General features: G+C 44.0%; 2 protein-coding genes across 2 annotated transcripts in view; both read left to right on the forward strand.

The window, feature by feature from the left end:
* Positions 1–15,100, forward strand: part of LOC140069209 (NACHT, LRR and PYD domains-containing protein 6-like) — a 225,304-nt gene that overhangs the window by 134,747 nt on the left and 75,457 nt on the right. The window lies entirely within an intron of this gene.
* The window catches only part of LOC140069232 (NACHT, LRR and PYD domains-containing protein 3-like), a 67,604-nt gene continuing 64,813 nt past the window's right edge, over positions 12,310–15,100 (forward strand). The window contains exon 1 of the mRNA XM_072114691.1: positions 12,310–12,403. Coding sequence (XP_071970792.1) covers positions 12,379–12,403 — 25 coding nt within the window. The 5' untranslated portion in view covers positions 12,310–12,378. The remainder of the gene's footprint in view (positions 12,404–15,100) is intronic.

A 15,100-nucleotide genomic window follows, 5' to 3' on the forward strand; every position in this document is an offset into this window, starting at 1 on the left:
TAATAAGCGTCAGCCTGTCAGCGCTGTCAGTCGACAGGCGTGTACGCTTATCGGTGATGATGCCACCAGCTGCACTGAAAACCCGCTCGGACAAGACGCTAGCGGCAGGGCAGGCAAGAACCTCCAAGGCGTACAGCGCCAGTTCGTGCCACATGTCCAGCTTTGAAACCCAGTAGTTGTAGGGAGCTGTGTGATCATTTAGGACGATGGTATGGTCAGCTACGTACTCCCTCACCATCTTTCTGTAAAGATCAGCCCTACTCTGCCGAGACTGGGGACAGGTGACAGTGTCTTGCTGGGGTGACATAAAGCTGGCAAAAGCCTTGTAAAGCGTACCCTTGCCAGTGCTGGACAAGCTGCCTGCTCGCCTACTCTCCCTCGCTACTTGTCCCGCAGAACTACGCACTCTGCCGCTAGCGCTGTCAGAAGGGAAATACTGTTTCAGCTTGTGCACCAGGGCCTGCTGGTATTCATGCATTCTCACACTCCTTTCCTCTCCAGGGATGAGAGTGGGAAGATTTTGCTTGTACCGTGGGTCCAGGAGAGTGAACACCCAGTAATCGGTGCTGGAATAAATTCTTTGAACGCGAGGGTCACGGGATAGGCAGCCTAGCATGAAATCTGCCATATGCGCCAGAGTACCAACGCGTAAGAATTCACTCCCCTCACTGGCCTGACTGTCCATTTCCTCCTCCTCCAACTCCTCCAACTCCTCTTCTTCTGCCCATACACGCTGAACAGTGAAGTTCTCAACAATGGTCCCCTCTTGTGTCTCGCCAACATTCTCCTCCTCTTCCTCCTCATCCTCCTCCACCTCCACCTCCTCCGATATGCGCTGAGAAACAGACCTCAGGGTGCTTTGGCTATCAACAAGGGAATATTCTTCCCCCGTCTCTTGTGACGAGCGCAAAGCTTCCGACTTCATGCTGACCAGAGAGTTTTTCAACAGGCCAAGCAGCGGGATGGTGAGGCTGATGATGGCGGCATCGCCACTGACCATCTGTGTTGACTCCTCAAAGTTACTCAGCACCTGACAGATATCAGACATCCACGTCCACTCCTCATTGTAGACTTGAGGAAGCTGACTGACCTGACTACCAGTTCTGGTGGAAGTTGACATCTGGCAGTCTACAATCGCTCTGCGCTGCTGGTAAACTCTGGATAACATGGTCAGTGTTGAATTCCACCTCGTGGGCACGTCGCACAACAGTCGGTGAGCGGGCAGTTGGAGGCGGCGCTGCGCTGCCCTGAGAGTGGCAGCATCTGGGCTGGACTTCCTGAAATGCGCACAGATGCGGCGCACCTTCGTGAGCAAATCAGACAGATTGGGGTATGTCTTGAGGAAACGCTGCACTATCAGATTTAACACATGGGCCAGGCATGGCACATGTGTCAGTCTGCCGAGTTGCAGAGCCGCCACCAGGTTACGGCCGTTGTCACACATAACCATTCCCGGCTTGAGGTTCAGCGGTGCCAGCCACAGATCAGTCTGCGCCGTGATGCCCTGTAATAGCTCTTGGGCGGTGTGCCTTTTGTCGCCTAGGCTCAGCAGTTTGAGCACCGCCTGCTGTCGCTTAGCGACGGCACTGCTGCTGTGCCTAGAGCTACCGACTGATGGCGCCGTGCCCACGGATGGTAGTTCGGAGGAGGAGGTGGAGGAGGGGTGGGAGGAGGAGGAGGCATAGTAGGCCTGAAACACCTGGACCGAGGTAGGCCCCGCAATCCTCGGCGTCGGCAGTATATGAGCAGCCCCAGGGTCAGACTCGGTCCCAGCCTCCACCAAGTTAACCCAATGTGCCGTCAGCGATATATAGTGGCCCTGCCCGGCAGCACTCGTCCACGTGTCCGTGGTCAGGTGGACCTTGTCAGAAACGGCGTTGGTCAGGGCACGGATGATGTTGTCTGACACGTGCTGGTGCAGGGCTGGGACGGCACATCGGGAAAAGTAGTGGCGGCTGGGGACCGAATACCGAGGGGCGGCCGCCGCCATGAGGTTGCGAAAGGCCTCGGTCTCTACTAGCCTATAGGGCAGCATCTCCAGGCTAAGCAATCTGGAGATGTGCACATTAAGGGCTTGGGCGTGCGGGTGGGTTGCACTATATTTGCGTTTCCGCTCCAGCGTCTGGGGTATGGAGAGCTGAACGCTGGTGGATGCTGTGGAGGATCGTGGAGGCGACGATGGGGTTTTTGTGCCAGGGTCCTGGGCAGGGGGCTGACTAGCAGCTGACACAGGGGAAGGAGCAGTGGTGTGCACGGCCGGAGGTGAACGGGCTTGTTGCCACTGAGTGGGGTGCTTAGCATTCATATGCCTGCGCATACTGGTGGTAGTTAAGCTAGTAGTGGTGGAACCCCTGCTGAGCCTGGTTTGGCAAATGTTGCACACCACAGTCCGTCGGTCATCCGGTGTTTCCTTAAAGAACCTCCACACTTCTGAAGATCTAGCCCTCGCCGCAAGAGCCCTCACCACGGGAGCTTCACTAGTTGACAGTGGCGCTGATGCACCAGCTCTGGCCCTGCCTCTCCGTCTGGCCCCACCACTGCCTCTTCCAACCTGTTCAGGTCGAGGACTCTCCTCCGTCTCAGAAGCACTGTGTTCACCCGGCCTCTCAACCCAGCTTGGGTCTGTCACCTCATCATCCTCCGATCCCTCAGTCTGCTCCCCCCTCGGACTTCCTGCCCTGACAACAACTTCCCCACTGTCTGACAACCGTGTCTCCTCATCGTCGGACACCTCTTTACACACTTCCACTACGTCAAGAAGGTCATCATCACCCACAGACTGTGACTGGTGGAAAACCTGGGCATCGGAAAATTGCTCAGCAGCAACCGGACAAGTGGTTTGTGACTGTGGGAAGGGTCCAGAAAACAGTTCCTCAGAGTATGCCGGTTCAAATGCCAAATTTTCCTGGGAGGGGGCAGACTGGGGGGGAGGAGGCTGAGGTGCAGGAGCTGGAGGAGTGGCGATTTCGGTGACATGGGTGGACTGCGTGGAAGACTGACTGGTGGTGGACAAATTGCTCGAAGCATTGTCAGCAATCCACGACATCACCTGTTCGCACTGTTCTGGCCTCAACAGTGCTCTACCACGAGTCCCAGTAACTTCAGACATGAACCTAGGGAGTGTAGCTCTGCGGCGTTCCCCTGCTCCCTCATCAGCAGGTGGTGTCTCACCCCGCCCAGGACCACGGCCTCTGACCCCTGCAGTAGTTGGACGCCCACGTCCCCGCCCTCGTCCTCTACCCCTAGCCCTCGGGTTAAACATTTTTAAAATGAGAGTTATAACTTTATTTTTTTTTTTACTTTTTTTTGTTTTTTTTTGTGTTTTTTTTTTTTTTTTTGTGTTTTTTGTTTTTTTTTGAGTTTTTAAAACCAAACAATGCTATCCTATTGCTATGGCTATTTTCTAGCCAAGTATCAAAGGAAGCACAGTACTATGCCAGATGAGATGACACTGAGTTATTGCCTAATAGAAATCCAACCCCTACTGAATTTTGCCACTTCAGCCTTTGCTATGGATATGTGCGCCACTAAGCGCAGAACACAGCGGTCGCAAGTCCCACTACAAATTGCTCAGAATTGGCAAGTACATGCACTGCAGAAACTACAGTCACCAGCAGATCAACCAGAAATCAAATATATAGAACGCTACTGTAGGCTTCAAGAAGCTGTTTGTATTCTCCTATGGCTATTTTCTAGCCAAGTATCAAAGGAAGCACAGTACTATGCCAGATGAGATGACACTGAGTTATTGCCTAATAGAAATCCAACCCCTACTGAATTTTGCCACTTCGGCCTTTGCTATGGATATGTGCGCCACTAAGCGCAGAACACAGCGGTCGCAAGTCCCACTACAAATTGCTCAGAATTGGCAAGTACATGCACTGCAGAAACTACAGTCACCAGCAGATCAACCAGAAATCAAATATATAGAACGCTACTGTAGGCTTCAAGAAGCTGTTTGTATTCTCCTATGGCTATTTTCTAGCCAAGTATCAAAGGAAGCACAGTACTATGCCAGATGAGATGACACTGAGTTATTGCCTAATAGAAATCCAACCCCTACTGAATTTTGCCACTTCAGCCTTTGCTATGGATATGTGCGCCACTAAGCGCAGAACACAGCGGTCGCAAGTCTCACTACAAATTGCTCAGAATTGGCAAGTACATGCACTGCAGAAACTACAGTCACCAGCAGATCAACCAGAAATCAAATATATAGAACGCTACTGTAGGCTTCAAGAAGCTGTTTGTATTCTCCTATGGCTATTTTCTAGCCAAGTATCAAAGGAAGCACAGTACTATGCCAGATGAGATGACACTGAGTTATTGCCTAATAGAAATCCAACCCCTACTGAATTTTGCCACTTCGGCCTTTGCTATGGATATGTGCGCCACTAAGCGCAGAACACAGCGGTCGCAAGTCCCACTACAAATTGCTCAGAATTGGCAAGTACATGCACTGCAGAAACTACAGTCACCAGCAGATCAACCAGAAATCAAATATATAGAACGCTACTGTAGGCTTCAAGAAGCTGTTTGTATTCTCCTATGGCTATTTTCTAGCCAAGTATCAAAGGAAGCACAGTACTATGCCAGATGAGATGACACTGAGTTATTGCCTAATAGAAATCCAACCCCTACTGAATTTTGCCACTTCGGCCTTTGCTATGGATATGTGCGCCACTAAGCGCAGAACACAGCGGTCGCAAGTCCCACTACAAATTGCTCAGAATTGGCAAGTACATGCACTGCAGAAACTACAGTCACCAGCAGATCAACCAGAAATCAAATATATAGAACGCTACTGTAGGCTTCAAGAAGCTGTTTGTATTCTCCTATGGCTATTTTCTAGCCAAGTATCAAAGGAAGCACAGTACTATGCCAGATGAGATGACACTGAGTTATTGCCTAATAGAAATCCAACCCCTACTGAATTTTGCCACTTCAGCCTTTGCTATGGATATGTGCGCCACTAAGCGCAGAACACAGCGGTCGCAAGTCCCACTACAAATTGCTCAGAATTGGCAAGTACATGCACTGCAGAAACTACAGTCACCAGCAGATCAACCAGAAATCAAATATATAGAACGCTACTGTAGGCTTCAAGAAGCTGTTTGTATTCTCCTATGGCTATTTTCTAGCCAAGTATCAAAGGAAGCACAGTACTATGCCAGATGAGATGACACTGAGTTATTGCCTAATAGAAATCCAACCCCTACTGAATTTTGCCACTTCAGCCTTTGCTATGGATATGTGCGCCACTAAGCGCAGAACACAGCGGTCGCAAGTCCCACTACAAATTGCTCAGAATTGGCAAGTACATGCACTGCAGAAACTACAGTCACCAGCAGATCAACCAGAAATCAAATATATAGAACGCTACTGTAGGCTTCAAGAAGCTGTTTGTATTCTCCTATGGCTATTTTCTAGCCAAGTATCAAAGGAAGCACAGTACTATGCCAGATGAGATGACACTGAGTTATTGCCTAATAGAAATCCAACCCCTACTGAATTTTCCCACTTCGGTCTTTGCTATGGATATGTGTGCCACTAAGAGCTAAACACAACGGTAGCAAGTCCCCCTGCTAATTCCTCACAAAATGGTAAAAGATGCAAATTAAAATAAAAAAAGTAGAACGTTATTGTAGCCCTAAGAAGGGCTGTTGGGTTCTTTGAGAATCACTCCTGCCTAACAGTAAGCTAATAGAACACCCTAACGCTTTCCCTGAGCAGCAGCAGCTCTCTCCCTAGCGGCATCCAGAGACAGAATGATCCGAGCAGCGCGGCCAGCGGCTAGTCTATCCCAGGGTCACCTGATCTGGCCAGCCAACCACTGCTATCGACGTGTAAGGGTACCACGTCATGCTGGGTGGAGTGCAGAGTCTCCTGGCTTGTGATTGGCTCTGTTTCTGGCCGCCAAAAAGCAAAACGGCGGGAGCTGCCATTTTCTCGAGCGGGCGAAGTATTCGTCCGAGTAACGAGCAGTTTCGAGTACCCTAATGCTCGACCGAGCATCAAGCTCGGACGAGCATGTTCGCTCATCTCTAGTAATGTCCTTTTCCCGTGTACGGAGCGGTATTGCTCCGTGCAGCCATTGCCTTCTACTAGGGACCTAAAAGCCGCAAACTTGCGGTTGTACATGCGTCCCCCATATGGTGTGAATGTAGCCTAAGAGCGATGCCACACATGGCATTTTTGGTCCGTTTTTAGTCAGTTTTTCCCAATTATCTTAATAGAAAAACAGGTTGTAAGCAGCCAAATGCATGGTAAACGGACTGAAAACGGAGGTTTAAAAACGGACATAAAACGCCATGTGTGACATCACCTAAGGGCGAGGTTATTACATACATTTTCAAACACATCACAACAGATCTGAGAAGAGATTTGCCTAATTGCATTGCTGTTAACATTTCGTTTACAAAACGCAATAGAATTGCGTTGATGCATGCGTTTTGTTAACACAATGTTGACTGCAATGTAATTATGCAAATCTCTTCTCAGCTGTTCTGATGTGTTTGAAAATGCCATGTGTGAAGACACCACAAAAATGTTGTGCAGCACTTGTGTAATACATACTTGCTTTTTGAGGGCGCATTCACACGATGCGTTGCGTTTTTGACACATTCCAAAAGGCTTGAACCTTGAACACATGTTGAAGTAACATTGCGTTTCCATTGCATTTGCTAAAACCCAATGTTACTTCAACATGTGAAGCCTTTGGAATGCGTCAAAAACGCATAAAAAAGTGACTCAATGCATCGTGTGAATGCGCCCTAAAGGGATTTTCCCAAGAATTGGATAGGGCCTAACTTGAATTTGTGGGAAAACCCTTTTAAGCAGAGAAAACAGGAGCTGTAACTTTTTCCTTGTATTAATAGACGTCTCTTAACACTATAAATACGCCTAGGAGTTATATATTTATTAATGAAAATTTCGTACTCCTCCTCGGTTAAAAATACTCCTCAAAAATTGTGAGAGGAGTATTATTAACCTTCTGGAAAAATGTTAATGCGACCTCTGCATCTATCTACTGTGTTGCTGTCTTCAGGAGGCCAATATGATTGAAAGTTGTTGAACAGGGAGCAATAAGATACTGCTTTAATTTTTTGGTTGGCACCTCGCGATAAATAAGCAGGGTTTTGGGTTGCAGTTTGGGCACTCAGCCTCAAAAGGTTCGCCATCACTGCACTAGGCTATGGGCTTAGTGGTTGTCTATTTGTGGATTCTATGTAACTAAGAGCTGTTATCTGCTACTGTTACACTGTGACACAGATTGCACTGGTATATAGAGAGGGATCTTCTCAGAGATTATTATTGTAACAGGGGCCCCTGCAACTGGATCATATCTTGTGTTGTCTGGAGGTATTGTGCATAGGACGGGGTGAGCCCTCTTCATACACAGGTGGGGTTTGCTGCATATTGCCTCTTAGGGTGCGGTCACACATCGCGTTTACTGCATGCGTTTAAAAACGCATTGCTACAACTGAAGGGAGATTTGCCAAATTAAACAGCTGTTAACACCTCCGTTTACAAAATGCATGCGTTAACCGCGATGTTAACACATGCGTTAACAATGCGTTAACACTTGCGTTTTGTAAACCCAAGCGTTAACAGCTGTTTAATTAGGGAAATATCCCTTCAGCTGTAGCAATGCGTTTTTAAACGCATGCAGTAAACGCGACGTGTGACCGCACCCCCACGTCTTCCGATGCAGCTGGCAAAGCTGACAACGGTGGCGCATGGGCAATACAGTAGTATTGCAGTATATGGTAGGAACGATCAGACAATCTAGGGTTAATGTACCCTAGAGTGTCTAAAAAAAATAGTAAAAAAAAAATTTCTAAAATGTTTCAAAAATAATTAAAAAAGGAAAAAACAAAAGTTCAAATCACCCCCCTTTCCCTAGAAATGATATAAAACGTAATAAACAGTAATAATAACAGACACAATAGGTAATGCTTGATCTATCCAAATCTAAAACTACTTAATGCCGGCGGCTATCCCCATAGCGACTTTTACACCATTTTACAACACATAGAAAGTGGAATAAAAAGTGATCAAAATGTCACACAGTCCTAAAAATGATAGCTATGAAAAAGTTATTAAATTAAAACCTGTATATATTAATTTGGTATCCCTGCGATGGTACCAAACCAAAAAAGAAAGTAGACGTGTTATGTAAAGCGCACAGTGACAGCCATAAAAACTGAGCCCACAAGGACATGATAAACACGTTTTTTCCAATTTTACCACATTTGGAATTTTTTTCCAGCTTCCCAGTACACGGCCTGGAATAATAAATAACATCACGGGAAAGTAAAATTTGTTACGCACAAAATAAGGCCATACACAGGTCTGTACACGGAAAAATTAAAAAGTTATGGATTTTTGAAGGTGGAGAGCGAGAAATGAGCGAAAGAACCCTGCGTCCTTAAGGGGTTAAAAATTACCTTCATTTTCTTAGAACTCAAAGATGAATAAATGCATGTAGGTAATCCTACAATTCTATCAAAATATAGAAATGATTGCTCCATACAGTGGAAAAAATGTAAAAAAAAACCTAATGTCTAAATCGCCGCTATTTTATCCACACACAAAAAGAAAGTGATCAAATGCTCGTACAGTCACCAAAATGGGATAAATGAAAAAATATAGAAATTTTGTATTTTCTTGATTGTACTGACCAAAAGGATAAAGGGAAGGGGACATTTGGAGCGCACAGTAAAAGCCGGGAAAGCAGAGTAAGAAAATGGTGCAAATGTGATTTTTTTCAGAAATTCAATACATTAAAAATATTTTACTGTATTTTTTATTTTTTTCTAAATCAAAGGTGCCTTATATATGAACTGTACTTACAGACAACAGCTGCCTTGTACTGTGCACAGGTCTGCCACCTGCTGGTCATTCATCCTTATAATCAGGTGCGCCTTATAATCCGGTGCGCTTTATATATGAACCGTACTTACAGACAACAGCTGCCTTGTACTGTGCACAGGTCTGCCACCCGCTGGTCATTCATCCTTATAATCAGGTGCGCCTTATAATCCGGTACGCCTTATATATGAAACTAGATGTTTTAGCAGGCATTTATTGATGGTGCGCCTTATAATCCGGTGCGCCTTATAGTCCGAAAAAATGCGGTACATGTTCCCAGCTTGCATGGAGTAATAGAATTTGCTTTCGATTGAGGGGAGTAAAAAATGGTGACGCAAACACCGAAATAAGGTGACAGACAGTGGCGTAATAAGACTGTAATGTGCCACGGTACAAACTTTATGTCGAGCCCCATATAGCAAAAACCCACAGCGATGTCCACACATTATATTGAGCAAACAATTGTACTGCATAAACACACAGACAAATATGTGCCTGTAATGAATGTAATGCAAATATACTGCACACAGAAATATATACAGGCCGTCCCCGGGTTACATACAAGATAGGGTCTGTAGGTTTGTTCTTAAGTTGAGTTTGTATGTAAGTCGGAACTGTATATTTTATCATTGTAATCCCAGTCAGAACTTTTTTGGTCTCTGTGACAATTGGATTTTAAAAATGTTGGGTTGTCATAAAAATCAATATTAACCCTAAAGCTTCATTACAGACGCCTGTGATAACTGTTACAGCTCATTATTGTAGCCTGGGACTAAAGTACAATAAATTACCAATATCCAGAGGTCTGTTTGTAACTATGGGTCGTATGTAAGTCGAGTGTTCTTAAGTAGGGTACCGCCTGTATTAGCATTTGATCTGATCTGTATATAAATATAGTGACAATAAATGTACTGCACCCCGGGGGTGTGATACATATAACAGAAATATGCGGCCTTTTCCATCAGCGCTGGCCTGGTCCATATCCTGGTGGTCTCCTCACAGGCTTCAATTACCCATCAGGTATAGATCCTCAGGGTACGGTCACACGTTGCAGTAAAAACTGCATCGCAATTACCCTTGAGGTGGCTTTAGGTGCAGTTTTGTCAATTGAACAGGTGAAAGACATGAACTGAACGAGTGAATTTGATTTTGAAGGAGAAACCTGCTCCACAAATGTCATTCACCCGTTCAGTTCATGTCTTTCACCTGTTCAATTGACAAAACTGCACCTAAAACCACCTCAAAGCTGATTGCGATGCAGTTTTTACTGCAACGTGTGACCGTACCCTCAGGGTGTGGTCACATGTTGCAGTTAAAACTGCATCGAAATCAGCTTTGAGGTGGTTTTAGGTGCAGTTTTGTCAATTAAACAGGTGAAAGACATGAACTGAATGAGTGAATTTGACTTTGAAGGGGAAACCTGCTCCAAAAATGTCATTCACCCATTCATGTCTTCAGTTCATGTCTTTCACCTGTTTAATTGACAAAACTGCACCTAAAACCTCCTCAAAGCTGATTGTGATGCCGTTTTAACTGCAACGTGTGACCGCACCCTCAGAATAACTTCTCCCGGCCTTCACTCCAGGATATGCAAGCCAGGTCTCTCCAGCTCCTTGCTACACGTGTCCACACCGCGCCACTAAAAATATCACAGTTATTTACAGTATAGTTTCTCCTGGATAACCAGCTAAGATGAATTATGTCGTGGCCAGGAATGGAGATATGTAGACACTGCATGTTTTTGCCATGTGCTTCTTACAAGGGTCATTTCTGTCCATTGTGTTTTTGTTTCTATATTTTTCTGTGATGTTATGATATGTGACACGTGAAGTGTTTTGTAATCACAGCATAAAAATTTCCCATTTTTGTGATAAAATAAAATCTAAATAACAAACATTTACTCCATACAACTTTCTTTTGCTATATATAATAAATACACAGTGACCCCCCTCAATATATCTTACATATGGTCTATATTTCATTATACAGTACCCCCTCCACTAAAAATATTTGTATACAGTAGCTCCTGATTTATATAAAGCATCAAAATTATTACTGACTTCACAGTTGCCAGTGATCTCGCAGCATCTTCTTCTGTCCGGGCAGAACTTGAGTAAGACACAGGACTGCGTGATGGTCATAGTGATATCTCTGCAGAGGCCTCTCCTCTTACATGGATTGTTTTCTATGGTTGCTGCTGCATTGCAGACTGGGGGTGGTGACACACATGGCGTTTTTAGGCCGTTTTAAGTAGTGCATTTTCAGATCGGGAAAAAACCGCATGCGCTCAAAAAAGGCCTAAAAACGCCATGTGTGTCACCACCCTTAAGGTACATTCACATGGCCGTCTGGGGAGGAGGTATATGCGGCCGTACATGGGGAAAAGATAGAGTATGCTTAAAAACAGACCAAAAATGGCATGTGTGGCATCACCCTCCGGGTGCGCTCAGACGCTGCGTTTGCGCTGCTTTTTTGAATGTTTACCATGCGTTTGGCTAGTTTGAAATAGCTTTTCTTCATTTCTGAAAGTGGAAGCAGCTGTGAAAGTGTCGACACTGGTGCTTACACTTGTTGTAAAACCATCCAAACAGATGGTAACACGTAAAAACGCTTTAAAATGTGTCATTCTCTGGGGAACGAGCTGACATTTTCATGAATATCATTTTGAGAACCTTTTGATTAGTTTTGATGTAGTTAAAGACAACCTACCATTTGATTTGGTGCATTATGAACCAAACATACCTTGAGACTGCTGTAGCTGCACTGATGCAGGATCATATCTTGTTTAATCCCGGAGTGGTTTTGTTGAAAAAACAATTATAACATTATGATAATGAAGCTCTGTCCCTTCTATGGCGCTTGCTTTCCCGCTTCTCATAGCAGTAGAGTTTTTCTCTGCAGGAGATGATGATGCAATCACTCTTCTCCCTGCCAGACAGAATAATCAATTGCTGCACCATCCCCCAGCTGTTGTATATGAGTGAACCAGCTCAGGTTGATTAGTCACGCTCGACTTAACTCCATCTGTAATTCCAAGCTCCCGTGTGTAATGTGTTTATCTTGGCAGCCATGCTGACTCAGCTTTCCCAAGGTCCTGAATGTTATAATTGTTTTTCAGCAAAACCACTCAGCTCAGGGATTAACCAAGATATGATCCTGCATCAGTGTAGCTACAGCAGTATCAAGGTATGTTTGCTTCATAATGCATCCAATCACATGGTAGGTTTCCTCTAATAGGAGGACTCAGGTAGAGGAAGAAACTATAGAACTTTTCCCCCTCCTAAAGTGATCTATGGAGGAAACCGCAGCTAATGAATTTCTAAGAAAGACTAAAAATTATTCACTGCTGACAACAAGCCTCATCCACATCCATCTGTGTATAGAGAAGGTGTCAGGGTGCGGGGGAGGGGAGATGTTCTGTCATGTAATGGGGTAAATGTGTTTCTTCCACATGTAATGAAGGTTTTGTGTCTTGCAGGATTTATTATCTATTGAGGATCAGAGATGAATATTATATCTCCCAGTGATGGTAAGATTCTCCCGCTGTCTACCTCCGGCTCTTCTACTTCTTACACTATTACTGATATGATATCACTGCTGTTCTCACATCCGGCTGCAATTACATGTTCTGAGATTTATGCTTTATGTTACAATGACTAACAACAGTGATGAGGATATTACCTCCATACTGTGTCCTTATAGTGGTATCTGTGTATTGTGTATATGATATGTGTGTTATGTACATTACATGTATACAGGAGGCAGTGATGGGGATATTACCTCCATACTGTGTCCTTATAGTGGTATCTGTGTATTGTGTATATGATATGTGTGATATGTACATTACATGTATACAGGGGGCAGTGATGGGGATATTACCTCCATACTGTGTCCTTATAGTGGTATCTGTGTATTGTGTATATGATATGTGTGTTATGTACATTACATGTATACAGGGGGCAGTGATGGGGATATTACCTCCATACTGTGTCCTTATAGTGGTATCTGTGTATTGTGTATATGATATGTGTGTTATGTACATTACATGTATACAGGGGCAGTGATGAGGATATTACCTCCATACTGTGTCCTTATAGTGGTATCTGTGTATTGTGTATATGATATGTGTGTTATGTACATTACATGTATACAGGGGGCAGTGATGAGGATATTACCTCCATACTGTGTCCTTATAGTGGTATCTGTGTATTGTGTATATGATATGTGTGTTATGTACATTACATGTATACAGGGGGCAGTGATGGGGGATATTACCTCCATACTGTGTCCTTATAGTGGTATCTGTGTATTGTGTATATGATATGTGTGTTATGTACATTACATGTATACAGGGGGCAGTGATGGGGATATTACCTCCATACTGTGTCCTTATAGTGGTATCTGTGTATTGTGTATATGATATGTGTGTGTTATGTACATTACATGTATACAGGGGCAGTGATGGGGATATTACCTCCATACTGTGTCCTTATAGTGGTATCTGTGTATTGTGTATATGATATGTGTGTTATGTACATTACATGTATACAGGGGGCAGTGATGAGGATATTACCTCCATACTGTGTCCTTATAGTGGTATCTGTGTATTGTGTATATGATATGTGTGTGTTATGTACATTACATGTATACAGGAGGCAGTGATGGGGATATTACCTCCATACTGTGTCCTTATAGTGGTATCTGTGTATTGTGTATATGATATGTGTGTTATGTACATTACATGTATACAGGGGGCAGTGATGGGGATATTACCTCCATACTGTGTCCTTATAGTGGTATCTGTGTATTGTGTATATGATATGACTGTGTGTTATGTACATTACATGTATACAGGAGGCAGTGATGGGGATATTACCTCCATACTGTGTCCTTATAGTGGTATCTGTGTATTGTGTATATGATATGTGTGTTATGTACATTACATGTATACAGGGGGCAGTGATGGGGATATTACCTCCATACTGTGTCCTTATAGTGGTATCTGTGTATTGTGTATATGATATGTGTGTTATGTACATTACATGTATACAGGAGGCAGTGATGGGGATATTACCTCCATACTGTGTCCTTATAGTGGTATCTGTGTATTGTGTATATGATATGTGTGTTATGTACATTACATGTATACAGGAGGCAGTGATGGGGATATTACCTCCATACTGTGTCCTTATAGTGGTATCTGTGTATTGTGTATATGATATGTGTGTTATGTACATTACATGTATACAGGGGGCAGTGATGGGGATATTACCTCAATACTATGTCCTTATAGTGGTATCTGTGTATTGTGTATATGATATGTGTGTTATGTACATTACATGTATACAGGAGGCAGTGATGGGGATATTACCTCCATACTGTGTCCTTATAGTGGTATCTGTGTATTGTGTATATGATATGTGTGTTATGTACATTACATGTATACAGGGGGCAGTGATGGGGATATTACCTCCATACTGTGTCCTTATAGTGGTATCTGTGTATTGTGTATATGATATGTGTGTTATGTACATTACATGTATACAGGGGGCAGTGATGGGGATATTACCTCCATACTGTGTCCTTATAGTGGTATCTGTGTATTGTGTATATGATATGTGTGTTATGTACATTACATGTATACAGGAGGCAGTGATGGGGATATTACCTCCATACTGTGTCCTTATAGTGGTATCTGTGTATTGTGTATATGATATGACTGTGTTATGTACATTACATGTATACAGGAGGCAGTGATGGGGATATTACCTCCATACTGTGTCCTTATAGTGGTATCTGTGTATTGTGTATATGACTGTGTGTTATGTACATTACATGTATACAGGGGGCAGTGATGGGGATATTACCTCCATACTGTGTCCTTATAGTGGTATCTGTGTATTGTGTATATGACTGTGTGTTATGTACATTACATGTATACAGGAGGCAGTGATGGGGATATTACCTCCATACTGTGTCCTTATAGTGGTATCTGTGTATTGTGTATATGACTGTGTGTTATGTACATTACATGTATACAGGGGGCAGTGATGGGGATATTACCTCCATACTGTGTCCTTATAGTGGTATCTGTGTATTGTGTATATGATATGACTGTGTTATGTACATTACATGTATACAGGGGGCAGTGATGGGGATATTACCTCCATACTGTGTCCTTATAGTGGTATCTGTGTATTGTGTATATGATATGTGTGTGTTATGT

The sequence above is a fragment of the Engystomops pustulosus genome, chromosome 7, assembly GCF_040894005.1.
Source record: "Engystomops pustulosus chromosome 7, aEngPut4.maternal, whole genome shotgun sequence".
Classification (NCBI taxonomy): domain Eukaryota; kingdom Metazoa; phylum Chordata; class Amphibia; order Anura; family Leptodactylidae; genus Engystomops; species Engystomops pustulosus.